Below are 21,957 nucleotides of genomic sequence, written 5' to 3'. Positions count from 1 at the left end.
GTAATTTTTTTTTTAAAGAGGAACGGTGATCTCCTAAACACTATGAAACTAAAAACTGTATGATTTTTAATTTCATTATTTTAAGACTAAAGACAAGGATTGTTGAAGAAGTGTGGAGATTGTGACTTCATGAAGGCGCTGCCATCTGTTTCTTTAAACTATTTCGTAATAACCACCTTTGTTGTCGAACATTCAAAATATTTACACGTCTACAGGTCTACGTATTTTTACTCTCTTTATTGGGTTCCCAACTTTGGACAGCATGGGGTGGCTCTTATTTCTCACATATTAGTAAAAAAAAAACATACAAGTCGGATAAACTCGCTCTTAGAGAGGGACTCATTTTCCTTTTCATTTTTTCAGTATGCCTAGATGAATCTCACTCTCACTAAGAAAGGTATCCAAAAAAAAAAAAAAGTATCCTGTCCCAAGTTACGTAATACTATTTTTCAGACTGCGGTTAGTGTTGAGGAAAATAAATATTCTTAGTGTTTAATACAGTTAAATCTTACGACATGTAAAATAGTGGATTAAGCAAGAGTCCTTTAGATAACATCTTAGAGGGCCTGCAGAGAAGAATGTCTGTTATCAGGAAGGAACCACGTCATAAATTAACTGGCACAAAGGCCATGTCTCAAATGAGCAGGGAGCGAGGAGACATCTCAAGTCATCTCCCTCAGAGAGACACTAAAACTTAAGGACAAACAAATTAACAACACACAATTGCAATTAAATTAGTAGAATACCAGTTAGTTAAAATTAACATGACTTGAAGTAGTCTAATTTGTAGTTTTATAGTAACAACTACATGGAGTCCAAGATGATGCAGAAGTTCTGAACCACTTTGCGAACCAGGCTTCATGTCAATTTAAAATTACTGCACTGATCTGTATTTATAGGAATTCCCGGCAGAGAATAAAATAGGTTTAAGACAGGTTAGCTTTTAGTTGAACTCTGGAGGAAGACTAGAGGCTTTGTTCCAACCAGGAGTTAGGAGTAACATCACATTTCAAACTGGCATAAGAAGAGCTTGTCTAAATGACCTTTGCTCTCCCTTGTCTAGATAGAAAAGCGCTGTAGCCCTGAAATTAAACAGGTCTCAGAAGGTAATAAAATTGCCCAAACTGAGTAATTTGAAACTGGGTCTATCCATACAAGAAGAACACACCTTAATTGCATAAATTAAAACAAAGGGAACACCCTTTTAAATAAAAGTAAGGGCCACAGAGGAACAAATCAGATTTGCTTTTGCAATTCTCCAAAGATGTCTTTGCCCTTCTTTCTTCCTTTCTTTCTTTCTTTCTTTCTTTCCTTCTTTCTTTCTTTCTTTCTTTCTTTCTTTCTTTCTTTCTTTCTTTCTTTCTTTCTTTCTTTCTTCTTCTTTTCTATTTGTCTCAGGTAAATGAATGTCTGTTTTAGTGTGTTTGAAATGTCTGTGTTGTCAATGTGATTTTATACTTTTAAATGTCAGTCAGAATAAACTCTGAAAATGTGTGACATGGAGCTCTGAATGTTAACTCTGTGTGGGTTTTATTTCCACGCATGGAATCAAAGAATCCGGGAGCACAAGAGAATATAACGAGCCAGAATATAACGAGCCAGAATCTAACGATTATTATTCTCTTAATATTAGGGACTTTGTTAAAATGGTGGTTTTTGAAGAGTTCTCTCATTGGTCTTTGGGAACCATACATTTGCAATGGATGTTGCCAGGTCTGTCCAGATCAGCCCATGGTTGTTTATTGAGCCACTTGTCCAAGCTATAAGCCAGGGGCCATGTTTACAAACCATAACAATAAGGGCTCAGAATACAACATATGCCTCTGTACCAAAAAGGAAACGCTTAACCTCATTTAGCAGTTGTTTTTAATGTTCATGAAAAGTTTAGTTCTTGTGTTATTTTTGTTTTGTTTTCTTTACTTAGCTACATTTTTTGCTTCTCTTTATTTTGCAATATAAGAAGTCTTTTCGCAGTAAACCAAAATGATCCATCATGGTTTATTGGTTTTAAAGTGGACCCAATGCAGAGAAACAGAAGCAGCAAGTAGATGAAAGAAATTCTAATAAAAAATTATGAACAAAAACTTTCAAAAATCACAGGGAACTCAGGGACCTGAGTGAAGCTGGCCCCAAGCTTTCTTCAAACCAGACAAAATTGGTGTCAAGCGTTTGTGCAGCAAAAATTTTTGTTTGTGCCGTTATCATTTTAAAGATATTAAGAAATGTTTCCAGAGGTAATGAAAGGTCAACCACCCTCCGCCCCCACTTTCTTGAAATCAGACAAAATTGGTGTCAATCAACTCGACTACATTTAAGCAGCAAAATAAAAAATGTTTGTGCTGCTTTGGCTTTTAAGATGTTAATGAAAGTTTAAAGGTCATTTTGATTTTCATAAAAGTGACTTTTAAACTTTCAATATCTTCAAAGCCAAAGCAGCACAAACAACACATTTTGCTGCACAAACATAGTCTTAGTTGATTGACAAATTTTGTCTGATTTGAAGAAGACAGACAGACAGACAGACAGAACAACAACAACAACAACAACAACAACAACAACAACAACAACAACAACAACAACAACAAGGTGATCCTGGGATGTAACGTGATACAACAGGAGGAACCACCAAGGAGTGAGAGCAGGAGATGTGTTTAAATACTGTGATGATGAAAACTGGAACAATAGACCTGGGCTGGTTAGCTAACTGGTTGCAGGTGTGAGGGGAGAGAGAGCAAATAAGGAAACTAAGAGAATAAATCTAAACATAGCAATGAATAACTAGAAACAAAGAATAATAAACTAGAATTACTAAGAAAAACAGAACTAAGGTGAAACAGAAACAAGGCTGATTCAATCAAAGAGAGTAAAGAATACAGAATAATAATAAAACTAGTATCTACAAATCAAACCCTGACATAATCACTTTTTTCATTGGTTCGAACAGGGTTGTTTTTGCTATTTAATTAATATGTGTTGTTGTTCTTTTATATTAGTTTTTCTCTTATTTCCAAGAAAGAAGCCACATACTTTGAAACTGTTTTTTTTTTGTTGTTGTTTTGAGAAATAATTTTTTTTCTCCAAGAAATTAATGAAACAAAATAAAGCATGAACACATCCACACCCAAAGGCAATAAAGAGTGGCAAATTAACCTAACAGTCGTGCTTTTGAACTGCAGGAGGAAGCCGGAGTACCCGGAGAGAACCCATGCATGCACGGGGAGAACATGCAAACTCAGAAAGGCCCCAGCTGAGACTCAGACCAGCCGGGGCCTTACTGCGCCACCTTGGAGCCTCAATCATATTTATTTGTTAGCTTTTTTTTTTTTTCTGTTTTTTATCTTTATTTCTTTATTCATTCATTCAGATCTGGGTGGACCACAAGACTTTTATATCCAGAGCTATTAATATCCATTAGGTTTTCTGCAGTTCTGACATTGCTTTCATCGCCTATAGTGCCCTTTTTATCCTCCATTGTACTTCCGACCTTCGCACTAATGTCATGGGTGTAACAATACGTCTCATTCAGCTCTCCAGGACTTGTAATATTTGCTGTGGTTTCCATGTTTATTTATTCCCCTTCAAAACAGGCACTAAGTTCGTTCTTTGTGACGGTTTCATCTATTTGAGAGTTGGGAGAGGTCAAAGCTTTTACGTCCTTTCCAAGTTCTGTCATTGTTGGTGTATTTGTTGGTGTGGTCACCTTAAGCCCAACACTAAATTCATCATGTCTTTCTGTGTACTTCTCATAGATGTAGATAAACCCGTTATGGCAAATGTCAGGTGCACAATCTACATCTGAAATTGTTATCCGGTCATCCTCAGCCTTATACACCAGTTCTCCACACATCAGATATGTGTAAAAGTGGCCAAGCAGACAACTTGTAGACTGGTGGCAAATGACCGAGGACAGACGGTACAACAGTGTTCCAGTTTTTACAGGAATGTCAATAGTCAAACTGGGAATCACAGGAAGTCTTAGATCCTCCTGGCTGTCTGACCGTTTCAGATACAGGGCTATCACATCAGTGTGGTTGAGGAAGTATTTTCTCTTTAAGTTGGAGTAGCAGGTGTCACAACATTTTGCATAGATCTCAGAAGCCCAACGGTGAAGGAGAGAAGTGGTACTGTCATATGGTAGAGGAACTGGCAGACGAACAATGGGACCGAGCTCCCAGATGTCCTGATAAGACTCCTGACATCCTTCACAAGCAGCAACTGTGTACACCACACAAAGTGAGTTAATGCCACATGGGTTAAGCCAGTTTAAAATAGTTAACAAAAAGTTTGTTAGGTCGTTGTGTTGTATCAAGTTTTCTGAATCTATAATTTCAATTACTTCCAACAGAACTTGGATAATTTCTTCTGGGGAAAAGTATTTTCCCGGCTGGTGCATGGCTGTATAGAAAAGGCTGGCACACAGTGGAGCTCCTGACAAAGCTCCAAAAATCTCTTCAGGACTCTGAGCCACGAACCTTCTGGTAATACTCAGGTTCAAAATACTCTGCAATGTGGCGTTTATCCAACAGTTATTGAAGTCGTTGGAAAACCTGCAGAAGTACATGGTTGGATCAAGAAGAGAATTTATTGGGCTTTCATCGTCGTCTGCTGTGTAGAAACAATCTGTGTCATCTTGTAATTCATCCACAGAGGAGACACTAAGTTCATCCAGTGTGAACATCAAATCTAGAAGAGAGTCTGGATAGGATTCATCACTGGATTGTTCATCCTCGCTGTCAGTTTCGCCCTCAGTGAGGTACTGAAGTAAATCGTCTTGAGCTAAATAGTTAGTAAAATAATCAAGGATTTCTTCGAAACCCGTCAACATATTTTCTGTTTTTGTGGTTTCTTGCTCAACCACTAAGCCAGCTTCCACACCTGCACTCATCTTGAGACCAGGAACACTGAATGTGTCAAAAGCGACCTCCTCATCCTCTGAGAAAGTTTCCATTTCCAGGTTCATTTGGTTTTTGGGACCACTGGCAAAAGCACATTCATCTGTGGTCTGCATTACCAAAGCATTAGTAGAGGCTTCAGAGTCATCATTCTTGTCCTCAGAGCTAACGTCAAGCAAATCATCCTTTTTGCAGTTCTTTTCAGTAAATAGGACACCAACAACAGATTGAGCAAAAGCCATGTTGACTGGATGCTCAATTTGAAATGTTTGTAAAATAAAATCACTGTATTTTGTCTCACTCCCTGCAAGCAATCCACTTTCAAAGTTGAGAAGCACAGGAGATGATTCTAGTCTCAAATACATCCTCTTTGAACCTCTGTGACATCATCAATGAAAACACTATAATATCAGGCACTATATAAAAATGTCAAGGATTCAGAGGCAAGCTCTTGTTAATTTTTGAGTTGCTATGGAATCTTGAGAAATTATGGAAGTGGTGCAAGTTTTTAAAGGTTCTGTGTATGCCAAGAAGAACCCAGGTTTAAACAACGGTAAGAGCCATGTTCACCGTTTAGAGACAAAGTTATTGTCATTAACTCATGCATTTTTTTTAAAAGGTTTTATCGGTTCTAGTGGCCTTTATTTCAGAGTGGTCAGACAGGAAAGTGGATTGTGAGTTAGAGGGAAGACATGCACTAAAGGTCATCAGGTCGGGACTCGAACCTGTGACCACCGCCTCAGGTATACAGATCGCGCCCTCTATATAACAGCCAGTTTGTTGAAGCTGGTAGTAACCTTAAAGATTTAAAGTACAACAAAATATTAACCTTAAAGATTTAAAGTACAACAAAATATTTTCATAAATTTAATTTGTGATTGGTAGAAAAATAAATACCAGGAGACATTTTGTCTGCCACAGGCTTTTATTGCAAAGTGGCTTCCTGTGATCTCAGAAACAATGTTTCACTTTAAGGCTCCAGATGATGATGATGATGATGATGTTGTTGTTGTGGGGGGGCGGGAGTCATCTCTCACTGTTGGGGAAGGTAGAGGGTGGGGAGTGGCGAGTGGGCTTAAACCTGCTTCCTGTAGTGCTTTCTTTACAAAACAAAAGTGCACTCCAACTCTGGTGTGACGGTTACATTCAAACTGAAATAAGGCGACAAGCAAACAGCTAATGATGGTCAGTCATACAAGAATGAGAACTGAGGTAAACAAATCTTCACTTGGAAACAAACAAACAAAAAAAAATATATAAACGGAATTTAACACCAGGAACTTCAGTCTCAACCTGTAGTGTTCAAATGAAAAGTGCTGGACAATAATCTAATGCATAGTCTAACACGACGTGTCAGCCTGGTTGAATGAAATGGAGAGGACACAAAAGATTACAATAATAAATATTCATGTAAAAAGCTTCATGAGTGCAACCCGTGTACAGCAGGAGGCAGTGCTTTGTGGCGCTCTCGTCACACAACAGTGGCTGCTTCCTTCATATCAACTTTTTTTTGGCAAAACTCTGGCTGTGTGTGAGGGAGGGGAGAGAGGGATGGAGGGAGAGAGAAAGAGAGAGAACCTTGGTGGGGTTTGGTAGTGTTGTTTTATTTCCGCCATGTAAGCAAAGGTCACATGACAAACTGGGAGGTGTTTGCATATCATTATGTTAATGAGATCTCCATGTTTAGGGAAAAAAAAAAGAAAAAAAAAAAGAAAGCAATAAGAACCAAGACAAAAAAAATAGAAACAAAGAAGCCTAATGACGCTAACACCTTCAGGACATGGATATAGACAGAGCAAGCTTCCGGGTGAAGTGACGGTGTTCAGGTGGGGTTGGTTGCTTCGGTCCTGATGGCACGGCGGTTGGCTTGACTCCGCTCGGCTTGCCGCCGCCGCATCACAGCGGCTTGCCCTCCAGAGACACCACGACATTCCCGCCCAGCTTCTCGGCCAGCGTCCGGCGGTCCTGAATGTCGTCCAGGCCGTTCACCTGCCACTCGTGCTTGATACCTGAGAAGACGTTCCCAGAGTCAACGCAAGTGTGGAGGAACATGCCCAAGCATTCACTGACTCACGGCAAACCAACACACATACACACAAGCTGGGCAGGTCTGACCAATGACAGAGCTCCTTTTCTAACCAGTCATGAATGAGCCTAAAACCCAGACAAAAGCAACACTACCACAGAACTAACAGGAAGCCGTCTAGATCAATCCTCTGCTTCAACAAAGCCATTAAGAAAACAGGAAGACTTCAACCTGAGATGAAGTGTTCGTCATAAGCTGGGTGTTTATGGCTCTCTGTCACTGAACCGACTGCTTTTCTCCAGAAACAGAAAAGTTAAACACCAGGCTTTTATGATCAGTCTCTTCCTAAACTGATTAAGCTTTAATGTTGCACATCTAGTAATATCTATGTGAACAACGTATTGTTAGACATGAAATGTAAAATAAAACAAAAGTGGCAACGACATGATTACACACCTCGTGCAAACTTATGCCTGAGTTCCTGCCATCAGTTACAACCTGATGATGCTGAAATCAAGGTCAGGTTTCCAGGTGATTTCCAGACTTATGGTTTTTAGATAAAATCATAAGTCACAGTGACGTCCTAAAGGACAACAATGCCTCCTTGAAGGCATCAGTCAGGAGAAGGACAAAAACTCCCCACGAAACATATTGAAAACATGAAATATCAGAACTAAAAAAAATCGGCCAATTCTCCAATATTTTTAATGTGGCCGACATGGATTGAACGGCTGCGTTCACTTCCTCTGCTGACACAGCTAAAACTGTAGGATATTAAAATATAAAATATTTTATATTTTATATTAATATTAAAACAGAGCAGATAATCTCATTTCTTCACCTTCTGATCCCTGATTGGGTCGGTAGAAAATCTACTGGAGGGAATCAAAGTGAACTACAGAAAGCCCAAACTGAACTGTGAAGCCAGATTTTATTGAGGTAATGGCCAGGCCAGCGGTCTTCTACAGTTTCCTGGTTCTTTCATGTCTAAGGATTTGATTTTTAGACTTCATTGTCCCCAATGGGAAATTATTTTCCACAAACCAGATCCTGCACTCCCATCTCCAAATACACAACAAACAATTAGGTAGCCAATAACACACAGCATGAGACAAAACGCAACACCACCAACACAAAAGGTTCAACATAAATCACATGATATATATATAGGTCAGTAAAGTCCTGCGTTATTGATAACACAATGCGTTTGATGGACTTATTATCAAGTTCAGAAAGATTGGATGTAATGCACAAACAGTACAAGTGGCCAGCTAAAGGGACAGAATGTTTTTAATACTTTCTACAGCCTAAACTTACAACAACATCCGATCTGGAGATCATCCGTGTTGCTGCAGGAACTCTAACCACGTCCTCACCTGTAAACTTCTTTTTGATGGCATCTTTAGAGCTGGCGTAGATCATCTTGCTCTTCAGCGGAGCGCTCTCTGGGGCCCTGAGGAGGAAAATAAGTTGAAATGATAATTAAAAGCTGGAGGCTTTTAATTCTTTTCATTTACATTACAACTGTTAAAGCTCTTTATATCGGTTCAGTGATTACACATAGAAACATGAAAGCAGAGGATTTTTTCGCAGTGTATTTGTTACCAGTTAGTCATTTTTAGGCCTGTACTGATTGCAGTTTTCAGGCCAATCTGTAAAAACTCTGACCTGCTGATTCTGATTTTGGACAAAACCAATTTTTCTTTAGGAATGTACCGATATGAACATTTGAGCTGATGAATACTGCTGTATGGCCAATAACTGATGGATATATGGTTTTTTTACAACCTTTCCAACACAACATGACCACACCACTGACTTCACTAAAGCTCCCCACAATGCATCACAGGAACATGACCAACCGTCAGACAACCAACAACAAGATGGGGGACAAAAAAATGATTGGATGTTAACATGGGCCCAGTTTTATTTATCAGACTGATACAGATACTAAGATAAAATACTGATATTGGTGCCAATATTTCAAACATCCATCATTACAGACCTTTGTAGATTTAGATGAGATCAGTTTCACTTATCAAAAGACTCAAAATGAAAGAAAGCTGGTCTGATGCAACCTTAGGTATTAATACTTGTTACATCTCCAACCAGTGCATTTAATGTGCAGTCTGAGAATCCTAACGGTAAGTTAAATTATTTTATGCCATATCGTCCTTAATTTTTATTAGATATATTAGAATGAATACATCATAACACTGAGCTGCTACAACTTTGACTAAAGGAATGGCTGAACGCATCTGTAGAGCCGACATGTTTTTATTTTTATCGGCAGATTCAGTCTTTAATTTTGGCATCAATGGGGAATTTAGGTAAGTAATTATGACATTGTGCTTGAGATGAGTTGTCACAGCTGGAAACTTAAATACAACATGGAGCTGAAAAATGAAAGGAGCACAGTGTAATTTTAGACTGAGACAAAGGCTGAACCAACGTCTGAAAAATGCTAAAAATGTATCGCTGCTCTGAGAAATCTAAATGTTGACGTGAATTAGGCATTTTGAAACGGTGAGCAGAAAAAAGTCTGAAAGCAGCCCGACAGAGCCAGCATCCAAAAAAAGAATTTGTTAACGCGGTGCTCTAAAAACAGGCCATTTAAAGACATCACTGTGTGATCATGTTCTGCTGCCAGCGACCATCAAATAATCACTAAAACACCAATAATGTCTGAATTATTATTCACGTCTGTGCAATAACCGCTTCTGAATGGAGGCGTCTCTGCTGCTAAACTGCAGCACACATTTCATAGTAGACAGACAAGGGAGCTTCCTGTGAATATTAGCATCAGTAAACCTGCAGCTAAAACAGCAGAACTGAGCAAAGAGAACAAATCTTCCAGGAGAAGAGGATTTGCTCCAGGTGAGTCTCTGGTGGTCGTTCCTGTGAGCCAATCAGAACAGCAGCCATGCAGAGCAGGTTTGGCTTTACTCCGAGTCGATGGGACAGAATGAAATCCCAGCCAGGCTGAGGATTACATTCCTTTTAAAGCGCAGCAGGGCTGAGGAGTGGAAACATGGACGCCGGGTTAACCTGCTGCCTGTCACTTTGCTTTGATTGGTGTCTTCTTCCAGCGTGCGAGTATGCAGCGGCATGACACGACCGTCATCTCAAACAATGAAAAATTATTACATAAGCCTACCGCAATAATCAATGAATCAAGAAATTAAAACAAGCTGGACGATTTCAGTTTGTAGGATTGTTTTTCTACTGAAGAGAAAGTATCTTCTGAAGATGATAAAAGTCTGCAGTCTGGTGCTTTGGCCTCAACCAAACCTTCCTTTGAAGGACAATTTTGTTTACAGGCATTTCTTTCATAATTAATTCATTTGTTGTGTCCATTTTGGATATTTAAAATGTCTTCCAGTTCCAGTGTTAAATGTTCTCTCGAATTTAAAGTTTATTGATGTTAAAGTGTGTGTCCTTGCATCATTACATTATGTGAAAACTGTTTCAAAACAACAATATTATCGTTTATCGCAATAACCTCTGGCACAATTTATTGTCCAGCAAAATCTTATGGTGACAGGCAGGAATACTATGGTATAATGTTTCTAAAGAATTGATAGTAAGTTTTCTCAAAAGGCTCGTTAAAAAAAAAACCAACAGAAAATGATTTCAGTCAGTTAAAAGTTCAGCCTGTGAATTAATAACCCTGTTTGAAACATATCATGCTCCCCCATCACCACGCCACCAGTACCGTACCAGAAGATGAAGACCAGGTCCTCCTTCTTGGACTCCTTGGTTTCGTAGGTGGCGTCGTACAGCGCGTATCTACAGTCGTTGGAGGGGAGGAGCTTGACAAAGCAGCCGTAGGGGTCTTCCACGGTTTCGCCGATGTCTCCCACCAGGATCTGCTTCCCCTCTTCCACAATGATCTTCTTCCTGTCCTCGCTCAGACAGAACAGCACGGCCTTCTTCCTCTTCCTCACCTCTTCCTGAGTTGAAGACTTCCTCACCTTCATGTCGTTGAAAACCCTGATGACTTCATCGTTCACTGTCACACCTGATGCCTGCGGGGGAGGAGGGGAGGCATTCAGGGATCATACAGACAAGCTGACGGCTCTGCTGTGGTCAGCACTGGTTTTTCCTGCTTAAACAGTCAGCATTTTACAGCAACACTTGGCTCTGAAGTCCTAAATCATCTGATGATTCTTTAGTTCTCTCACGTGACCTCTAGTGTGGTGCAGACAGACACCAAACACCAAGTCCCAGAGAATTACAGGAGACCAAGAAGCTGAAGTCTGGAGCTAACCATTATTTTAGGAAGCAATAATTCTATTGATTAATCAGATGAAAAATATTGGCACATCTTAGACATTTTTTATTTAACCACTGAAGTCTTTTTACACAATATTGGTAATGCATTAAAAGGTGCAAATAAATAATTAAATTCCTTCTTTATTTAAATGCAATATCAGCATTCCTTTAGTGAAGACTTGATCATTTGTAGGAAAGGACGAATCTACAGCTAAAAAATCCCAAAAGAAAATCATTCTAACATCTAGGTGTGAAGAGGACTTGATATCAACACAGTGTAGAGCTGATCTGTTGATTATACTTTGGATTAACCGATTAATAATTGGGCAGCCAAAGATGTTGAATGGAAGATCTAAATTAGTTAACCATTTCAATAATTGATTCAAAACCATTAATCCAGTTAACCATGTCAGCCCTACTGGAATTAAAACATTCCCAGGTTGATCATCACCCAATCATAAAGCACCAGTAGGAAACGCCAACATCTGATTGGTCAAGGCACAGAATCCAGCTATGTCTGCAAAGCTGCGCTTCTTGCTGTGGAAGCCATTACATGGAGAAAAATAATCAAAGTCAGCTGTTTTTATTGTCAGTGAGGTGTTTAAAAAGTAAGTCAGGGTAAGCACAGGGATGTAAAACTGTTTTCTATGACAAGCTTAGAGATTTATCATTCATTCAGGCAGTGAGAGCAACGGCTGGGGGGGACACTGGCCACAAAGCTGTGATCAGTGCATATGGCCTGAAAATATGGCACTTTATTATTATATCACACTGTAATGGGCTAATGTCTGAATAATGACATTTACAGATTGTAAAAGGCTTGAAATGGGATGAAACTCTATTGGTTGAAAGGCCAACTGTACTACAGGGTTCAGCTTTGGATGTCAAGTAATAAGGTAATCCTAACCAGTCTTGGCAGCAAGACAAAAAACTGTTTTCAATAAAATAATTTTACCCTCATCCATCACCATAATTACACCACAAGCCCAATGGATTTTCTCAATATGCATTTTCTCAAACGAACAAAATGAATGAATGAACTAGATAATAAAAAAACAACATAATTAATCCATTGATCTGTGTCATCTAGATTTCTGGTCTGGGTGGATGCTAAAGGCAAGATTGTGCAATTAATAAAAGAAAAAAAAAAAAAGGTGCAGTGTGTTGCTAGCTTAAAAGATGGTGAAGTTTGAAACTTCCAGATCACCGTTTTATTCTCAGCCATGAATGTTCAGATGAGTCACTGACAGGAAGGGAGGGGCCGATTGCTGCGTTGTCCAAAGACGGACAATAAGTTGACATGGAAATGGGTCAGATTAGATAGTTACGCAAATCAGCATTTTGAATAATTAATTTATAAATCCCATCTAAATATTAAGTACAACCCTATTAGTTCATTTGACTTTTTTATTATTTATTTATTTAGAATTTTAGAAAATGTTAATTTTGGCTAGAATGGTAGCAATACCCAATCATAGTAGTAATATTTTAGTTGGTTTTAGCATACAATGGTGTTATTAGCATACTAAAAGAAAAAAAGAAAAAAAGAAAAAAAAAATCAACCACCAAGTTTGCTTTAGCTTTTAGGCTTATTTCAGCAATTTAGTTTCCAAATTGAGTAAGTTAGCCAACATTAGCATTTTAACTGACATTAACATTTCACCAACTTGTTGCAGGTAACCAGAGTAGTAGGATCCACACTAGTAGAAATAAATCAATATTTCTCAACCAGATAGCCTTAATAAGCTAATATTAGCATCTTAACTCATTTATAGCTACTAAGTTGGTAGGAAGCTAACATTTGCCAACCTGCTAGTGGCAGTATTTCAGCTAACTCTTCCTAAATGGCTCTTAGCACAGTAGATGGTGCAAGTTAAGATTAACCAACATGCTAGAGTTAGTCAACATGGTCATTTAAAATGCTTAACATTACACTGGTTGATTTTGACATAACTTTTAATTGGTATGCTAGGTGGAATAAATTAATGTTAGCCAACTAGCATGTTGGCTAACCAGCACCATGTCATCCAACAGTATTTTTGCTAATTACAGCATATATCCTATATCAGGTGTTCTTGATAAGGTTCAGCTCAGGACCCCCTCAACAGCTCAGTTTTTGGTAGATGGTTTGACAGTCGACCATATGCAACATGTCTGAGCACAGCTTAGCTCGTTTAACAGTTGTGCTTTAATTCAGCTTTTTGAGCAGTTTTCACCAAACGGTTCAACTTCCATCACAAATGAGTAGACGGTTTCTTTTTTTTTAGTTATGTTAATCTACTTTTTCAAATACAGTGACATCCTTTACTGCAGGAGAACAGCTGTTTGCCAAGTTTCTGTGTAGTCTTCAGCAATTTTAATCAAGAGGACTTGCAGCATGCACTGATTTTATTTATTTATTTTTTTTTTGGACAATTCTATTTTTTAAATACTAAATCAAATTTAACATCTTGTGATGTTTTGTGCAAAGGAGAACATTTTGAGCTATTCTCCTGTCTTGTAAAGGAGTCATTTAAATTTTCTGCAATTCTTTTACCTGGGTTCACTTGTATTGATGCCTCTGTTCAATAACTGCTGACAAAGAGAGAGACTATTCCAGAGAAATCAGCGCATTTTTAAATATGCCTTATCAAGTCGGTTCAACACGTCAATATGTGAATAAGTGAAAAAGAATTGTGTTATAGTTTTATAACAAGTAAATCACAGGTCACAACTTTACAAACAGTGATGGGAAATTACAGTGCACCTGTAGTTTGAAGACATTTATGGTCATAGGAGTTATACCTTTTAAGGTGAGACTTTTAATCTGATAAAATTGATTCCTGACATATCACCATTTATGCCTGAAGGTGTGGCTAGCTGAGGTCAGACCGATTAACCAAACAAGATAAGAGGAGAAAACAGGCAGAGGTTTTCTAGAACCGTACAGACTTGAATCAACGCCTTCATTCAACTCTTATGTGAAACTTCAATAAGTTATCACTATTGTGTTTCCACATCGCTTAAAGCTACAGCTTTTAAGTAAACCGTCTAAATATCAATGTATGCTTAACAACCAAGTCTCTGAATTATAGTTTTTAACAAATGATTCAGTAGTTTCATGTCTCATTATGTTTTCAAGAAAATAAAAGGTGTGTCAGAAAAACTAGATTAGCTGGATTAGATTAAAATACTCTACAATAAGCCTTGTGATTAAAATGCCCCACCCTCCTCCTCCTCACATAGTGTAACTAACTGAAACCAACTTTGAAATTAACAGATTAACTGACAACTTGTAAACGGAATTAACCATAAATTAATTCCAATCGTTTTTGTGTCCATTAAATTACTCTCTGATTAAATGTTCTGTTCCTACGAGGAGTGAATGAAGCAGAACTCTCCCAGAAGGCCTCCACAAGGTCTGCACCGTCACTGTGTGACTCAGCCTGGCAGAGAGTCGGCCTCACAGCCACGGTTCGATCCGTTCGGCGGGCCTGGATCAGCCCAGGACAGCTGGGTGCGGGTTGGTCGGCCGAGCAGCACCACAGCAGATAAGATGGCCGCCCGAAGCTCCACGCCACGGCCACAGGGCAGGGCCGGCCCAGATTGTTACAATGGGTACCGGCTTCGACGCCATAGCTTTGAATTAATATGAAAATTATGTAATTCCATTAAGAACATAAGGAAGAGTCTTGGTACCAGAACCGTTTCTTGGCGACGTACACACTCGAATAGAGGCAGAATTTTGCGGACTAAGAGCAGCGGCAGCCATGCTAGCTAACAACACGCTACCCACCGACTCGCTTCACCGTCTGCGGGAGACCCGCAGGATTGATGCGGCGACCAGACCCATTTCACATACCTTTGTACATCAGGCGGAAAATCTCCAAATAGTACTTACCATTTTATTCAGGGATTTGTCCGCACTGCGTCGGAATCAGACTGAGGTTTCTCGGGGTGAAAGGTAGCAGGGAATGTAGCCGACTGACCGGAGGAGGAAGGAGCAGGGATCTGAGAGGCGGGGCTACAACTGGTCTGCTCCTTTCTTCTTGGACTTTATTCCTTCCTTTTTTTTTATGGAAACTTCCTCTTCTGGAGAAACTGGTTCAATTGCGGTCTTGTTGGATATACATTCACATTTACTTACAAATGTATGGAATTTAATCTCTTAGGCTGGTAATTTGGAATACATTTGCCTTTTAAATTAGAAATCCACTCATAAGGCATTTTGTCTGAACATATACACGTACACCGTGTGGTTACCAGTATGAAAATAAACCGATGTTTGAAAAGTTATAACCTTGACACATTTTCCAAAGCTGTTCCGGTGGATTATCAAGTGTTGGAGTTACCAGACTTTTTGTCAGTTTTAAAGAGAAAAGAACAACTCGGCCCCCTCCCCCACCTCTGCTATTCATCTGCACAAAAAAGCACCGATCAGGTTTTTTCTTGGTCGATACCAATTTCAGGTGTGGGTTAGCTCCCACCTGCTACTTCTAAATTTGACCAATTCCGATTTTTTATTTTAGTTAATAAAAACTGAAAGACAAGAAATGTGCTCCCAGTTTCTAGATGTAGAATTTAATTTTAACACCAATAAAAAAAATAGAGGTGTTGCATAATTACATATGCAGCTAAGCATATGTCTATCAGATTGAATTCAAGTTTAAACAGTGGGAAAAATGATTGCTTTTGTGGCATAAATAAAACCAGTGGATTAAATTGTAGAGTTCTGTTTAAAATCTTTTTGCAAATAGTATTAGATTGTGATACTTTTAGTAAAGGGCATCCTGTAGGAATCTCCCGTCTACTGGAACACATGGCGATAAGAAAAAACACTTTCTATCCGTCTTAGGGTCTAAAATGATTTAAACCCAACCTCAAGAGAACAAAACCATCCAGCAAACCAACCACTCAATATTATTTCTAAGTCATTTCTATGCCAAGAGGAGAATTTTTAGTTTTTTGTTGTTGTTTCAGAAACCAGTATCAAGGCAATCGTTTGGTTTTCCATACACTTTTTACAATTCTTCAAACACACACAATTAAGGACTGCACACAAACTGTAATTTTTCATGAAACTAAGATCTAGGTTTTGTGATGGTCACTCCAGAACATTAACTTTGTTTTCTTGTCATCTGCTTAAAAGACCAATTTATGTCCAAGCTCCAACTTCCCACCTTAGGAAGTCTGATACCGCTTCAATATCTCCACATAATCTTTCCTTATGATGCATGTATTTTTTGCATTGGATTTCATCTTAGTCATATTTGATATACATAGCATTTTTATAACAACTGAAGGCAACATTTACTTGATTGTGCTACAAAGCGGCACTGTGTATCTGGAAAATACATAATACTGCTCAACAAACAGACTTAGAAACATTGAGGGTTCAGGAGTAGCAGTTTCAGTAAAAACTCACTTTATTTTTTACATTAGAACAACATCAGAAGTTGAGGGCAACTAGCAGTCATAAATAAAGACAGTGACATGAATGCTTCAACTAAATAAATACAGAGCAGAGAGAGATGGCTGCAGTAGCTCCAGTGTAGTGTCCACAGCTGACACACCACCATCAGCATCAGGGAGTGGGAATGTAGCAGAACAGTGTACAAAAACATCAAAGACAGGAAATGGTGCAGTAGTAAAAAAAGAAAAAAAAAAAAAAAAGAAAACCCTGACTAAAACTACAAGCCCACTGCAGCAACTAGAGGTCTTAAAGGAACAATTCACAATTTTAGAACCATCTTGCCTTCTCTCTCAGCAAGAGACATCCAACTTTAAGATTTTAAAAAGGAATGTGAATAACGCAAACTTAAAATGTGTGAAAATGGAAATCATCAGATGTGTTTTTGAGACCATTATATCTGCAGAAACTGAAGTCATCAGCAGAACCTCTTTTCTTCCAGATTTTATTTTCTGCCTGTAATGTCATCTTGGTGTTCCTCATCTCTCAACCTTAAGTCTTTAATTTTGTTTTAAAGCAGCAGCCATTACTGCAGATTGTGACTGCAGAGTTGTATACAGTGTTAAAACAAGGAATTTAACTTATGAAAAAGAATTCAGACTGCTAAACATCCCAGGTCCATGTGAAACTCTCAGCCAATAACAGAACACCAATCCCTGAGAGGCGGGGTCAGCTGCCAGGAACAAAGTCCATGTCCAACCTTTCCAGGAGGGCAGACGTTTTCCTGACATTCAGACACTCCTCTCCTAACCCTAAAAAGTGAATTGTGGTTTCCTCAATTTAAAAATCAACAGTTGTTTATGGTTGACATAACTATTTTTAAATGTCTGGTATAATTCACTTTTTAAATGTCAGATGGGGAAAAAAACTTTAAAGTCTGAATGTTTAGAAGGATATGCATGTTAATGCCCCATAAAAACAACAACAAAAAAACCCGTTAATCAAACAGCCAAATCAAAATGTTTCACAAACACAATGACATTTCTTTATTAATTAGTAATTTTCTATTTATTTGTAAAAGAAAAAGATTTAGGATCTGATCTTTAAGGCATTTTAACAAACATCTTTCCATAATGTATGGTTTTCATTTTAATTTTCTTTATGTACACTTGAAAATGCTACATTACTGCCAAAATAAAAAACTTTGATTAAAGTATGAAAAAAAACTTCTTTTTTTTTTACACTGCAAACTGGCTCTGTATATTTATGTATACAGTGGTTTTCAATAGCTGACCTAAGAGCATTGAGGAAGCCATGATAATATGTGATCATGGTTCTGTATCCTGGGAGAGAGGAACACAAATGACAGAAAAAAAATACTGTCAGATTTTTTTGTTTTTAAGTACTAAATATTTCCACAATTCCTCTTTTTGTGGTTGCAAGAATGTTCACTCCTTTTAGTTTAACAGTGACTATTTAATTAAGTATGAAAGAATTGTTTCAATGCAAACAATGCCATCTCTCATACCCAATTAGGCCAGTTCACATCTATGTACATTTGATCATTTTGATTTTGGCAGCACCAGACTTCCATATATTTGAACGCTGAGCACCAGTGGCATAACAAGAGTGAAAATCTGCTGCTTGATACAAACAAGTTTTCATTTACAACTAAGATTTTGTCCCTGAGCAAAACATAAGAAACCTCATCAGAGTCTTACCGGTCAGTGCAAATGTCCCTCAGTGGTTTTTGCTTTTCAAAAGGTGGGGAACTAGCAAGGACTCTACTGGCTCTACTGTCCTACAGCACCAAGTCTGTGTGTTCAACATGCCTGCTGAAACGGTGAGAGAAATTCCCCGCAGACCCAACTGCCTCAGGAAGGAGCCCACAGCTTTTCTACTACGTTGTCATCTCACAGCAGACATGACAGAGGGTTAATGTAACCAGGGATAAACTCTGAGATAACTCCACCTTTGTGGAACATCTGCTCATCAACTTTTAAATTTGCACCATTTTGAATGCCTTCTTTCATTTATTTCAATTCTTACAGCCTCTTGGCTGCGTCCGCCGGCCCATTAGGGTCAAAGGTCACCAAGGAATAATCTGGAAACGACATCAATACTTTGTGAGAGTCAGTCTGTACGTGTGGGGCCCCGGAGCCAGCAGCAGGACGTACGGTGGCGAGGTCACTGTCGGGCCCGTTTGGCAGGTGGAGCGGAGCATCGCTCTCTGAGGCCCAGACGGTTGAGCTCCGAGTGGAAAAACTGCTGCAGGCGCACGCCGGCCTTCGCCTCGTTAGTGTGGCGAGGATTGTACTGAAGACAGTTGGAGAACATCAACTCCACGTCAGAGATGTAGTCGCCTGCAGAGACCCAGAGGGAAAAGGCTTAATAATCACCAGAAAGCATTCACACAGAATTTAGTCATGGGCTTTGTTCACTTCAATAACAAATGCAGATCTAGGGATAATAAACACTACGACTGGATTTATTAATCGATTTGAATTGATTTTTCTTCGAATGGCCCAATATTGATTTATAAAACCCTTAAATTGACCCTTTTAATATGTATTTTCCTTATCCTTAATGCCTTCTGACATTTCATCACTACATGAGTATCATAACAAAACAACATGGCGGCAGCACTGAATGTAGGGGTGAACTGACTGCAGTTTTCTGACTGATCACCGATCATTAAAAAACATCCACTCATCACGGGCATCAACATCATTAATATGGGGATTTTCTAATGTTTTTCAATCATTCCTTAAAACAAAAAAATAAACATGTTCAATAAACTTAAGTAAAAAGTAATGTGAATGTTGAACAGACATGAGTTCAAGGCCAGTCAGGAACCTCAATGTCAGTTCTATCCATTCCAAAACCAGACTGGATGTGTTTGGAATAATCATCTGGTTGGAAAATCCAATAATGCCAAAGTATTTCCTCATCTGATCCCTTCAATGACAGGAAAAGCGAAGTGTTCACACCAAAAGTGAAAAGTTCAGACACGTCTGAAATTTGGACCTACACCCACAGACAACACTGCCTACTGGAGAGACGTTTCAGAAAAACGAGACAAAGACTGGGCTGTTTGATCATGACAAGAAGAATGTTGAGGTTTTGATGGTAGGAGTGCTCCGTTATTGTCAAGCATAGTGGTGGTAGCATCATGCTAAGAGTCTGTTTCACTGCCAGTAGTACAGCAGCGAGTGATGGAAACCATGAAAGCAGCTTCAGTCTTTAGCTTTTTCTCTAATCAGCAGGGAAATTGTTGAAACCAAGTAATAAAGGGGAATTACTGTTTTATCTATTATCACATTCCATGATCAGCCACACACACAGACAGAGAAGGGTGATACAGAGAGCTAAATTAATCAGCCAATTGTACTGGGTACTCTGCAAGGAAGCCAGAGTACCCAGAAAAAACCTGGGTGTGTACAGGGAGAACATGGTAACTCCATGCATCACGAGTCAATCAATCCCATATCTAGCTGCGAGGCGCCACTGCTGACCACTGTGACACTCCGAACATTTTTCACCACCATGAAAGAAATCCCAATTGGGAAGATCAAATCTGAACAGTAACCATATGGTTTGAATAGTTTTTTATTTTTATTTTACAGCTGGTTCCAGTTGTAACATTCATTGCTGTGTAATCCGTTGACATAAAAGTGTTTCATAAAGTTTTAAATGTTCTGTTGTTACTAAAGCAAAAATAACCAGAGAAGTGAGAATTGCAGGTAAGAAAGTTGGAGCTGCTGAGCAACCATGTGATTAATATCCAATATGGCTGCATGAATACAAGACCTAATGAAGATTGCCAATAGAAACCATTTATGAGCATTTCTATCTGTTTTAACACACACACACACACACACACACACACACACACACACACACACACACACACACACACACACCTGTTTTAACACTTCACTCTGTCATAGTGATGTACACTTTCTCCAAGTGTCTCTGTTTTCACAGTAGGGGTGGCTTTATAAAACACAGGAAAGAAATAGTTCTTATCGTCACTTTAATCATATCATATTACAGTAGTACCACAAAACATTGTGATAAAACTTTAAATCTATATTGCCCACGCCTAGTTTACAGCATTTAGAAATGTTTTAAGCAGAAATAGCATGTGAGAGTCATGACAATGCTGGACAGCATTAATAAATGTCTGATTTTGCAGGTAAAATATTCGTAGTCACAGAGTTTAACAATTATGAGCGTCTCCAGCTGATTTCTGACCATGCAGGCAGGAGGACCTCATATTCAAGACTGATTTACATTTATTTGAATGTGTAAATGTTGGCCTCTACACACACCCAGTGAGTGGTCTTATGTCTCCTGTTAGACTCCCATGGAGGTGACTGAATGCTACAGACAGCTGTTTGGAGCTGAGTTTTCTCAGTACCAACGATGTTTACCTTTAGCTTGATGTCATTCGAGATGAAGTTATTAAGTTCAGTGCAGAGCAACCTAACTACCTTATTGGTGTTGAAAAAACGCTGACAGCTGGCCCACCTGACGGGGATCAAAATTGCAACGTTTGTTCCATTTTCAGATGATGCTGTTCAGACTGCATTGTGTCAAACCCTTTGGAAAACCTTCCTCCACCTCGTCTGTGGGTGAACCACTTAAGGAAACAACATGAAAACCTCTGAAGAAAACAAGGAGCGAAACTTCCTTCTTCACAAAATGTAAACGAAAATGGAACGGACTCGTATTTTATTTAGCGGTTGGAGGATTTCTTTTTTTGTCTTTGGCAAAATGCTATGAGTCAGTTCTCCCACTAGTGATGGACTCACATGTTTGTTTTTGTTGTATAAATGCTTCAAATTAATTGAACATTCTTGATCATGGGTGTATGTAAACTTCTGACCCACAGATTACAGTAGAAAAATCTTGTGCACAAACATTTAGAAAAGCTTCACATTATAGCTCACTGAGCTCCTCTGCATCATTCATACATAACCAGCATTAGCTGGTGCCATCAAAGGGTCAGCAGTCGTATTTAGGTTCTCCATTGTATGGAGCACCTCAAATTTGTTTCCCTTTATCAAACCGAATCATCATTTCAAAACTGATTTTTGTACTTAAGTTACCTTTCTCTGATACCAACATCTGGTTGATAACCTGGAACAATTCAAGTAAATACAGCATTGTACATCAGAGTTTTTCAACCTTTTTTGAGCCAAGGTACATTGTTTTAATTGAAAAAATCCCAAGGCACACCACCAACCAAAAATGTAAACAAAGATACTCTGTAGCCGCCTATAGTATATACATTCTTATCAAGGTGTCTTGAATAGGAATCAAATAAACACAAAATGTATTTTTATCATATTTTACATTTCTTATTTCAA

General features: G+C 38.7%; 2 protein-coding genes across 4 annotated transcripts in view; both read right to left on the bottom strand.

Annotated features, from left to right (window-relative positions):
• Positions 1-6,475: 6,475 nt before the first annotated feature.
• On the bottom strand, positions 6,476-15,208 carry cfl2 (cofilin 2 (muscle)). Its single transcript, XM_015036584.1, has 4 exons — positions 15,074-15,208; positions 10,639-10,946; positions 8,295-8,371; positions 6,476-6,901 (listed from the first exon to the last, which is right to left on the bottom strand). Exons 1-4 carry the CDS (start codon positions 15,074-15,076, stop codon positions 6,789-6,791), a joined length of 501 nt encoding a protein of 166 aa, XP_014892070.1. The 5' UTR covers positions 15,077-15,208; the 3' UTR covers positions 6,476-6,788.
• Positions 15,209-16,566: 1,358 nt separating this feature from the next.
• Positions 16,567-21,957, bottom strand: part of baz1a (bromodomain adjacent to zinc finger domain, 1A) — a 41,705-nt gene continuing 36,314 nt past the window's right edge. For all 3 annotated transcript variants that reach the window (XM_015036563.1, XM_015036565.1, XM_015036564.1), the window contains one exon: positions 16,567-18,945. In XM_015036563.1, the coding sequence (XP_014892049.1) occupies positions 18,770-18,945 (176 nt within the window). In that variant the 3' untranslated portion in view covers positions 16,567-18,769. The remainder of the gene's footprint in view (positions 18,946-21,957) is intronic.

The sequence above is a fragment of the Poecilia latipinna genome, unplaced genomic scaffold (genome assembly GCF_001443285.1).
Source record: "Poecilia latipinna isolate Pla-1442-1.1 unplaced genomic scaffold, P_latipinna-1.0 Scaffold373, whole genome shotgun sequence".
NCBI classification, from domain to species: Eukaryota; Metazoa; Chordata; class Actinopteri; order Cyprinodontiformes; family Poeciliidae; genus Poecilia; species Poecilia latipinna.
This window is presented reverse-complemented; position numbering and strand designations above follow the sequence as displayed.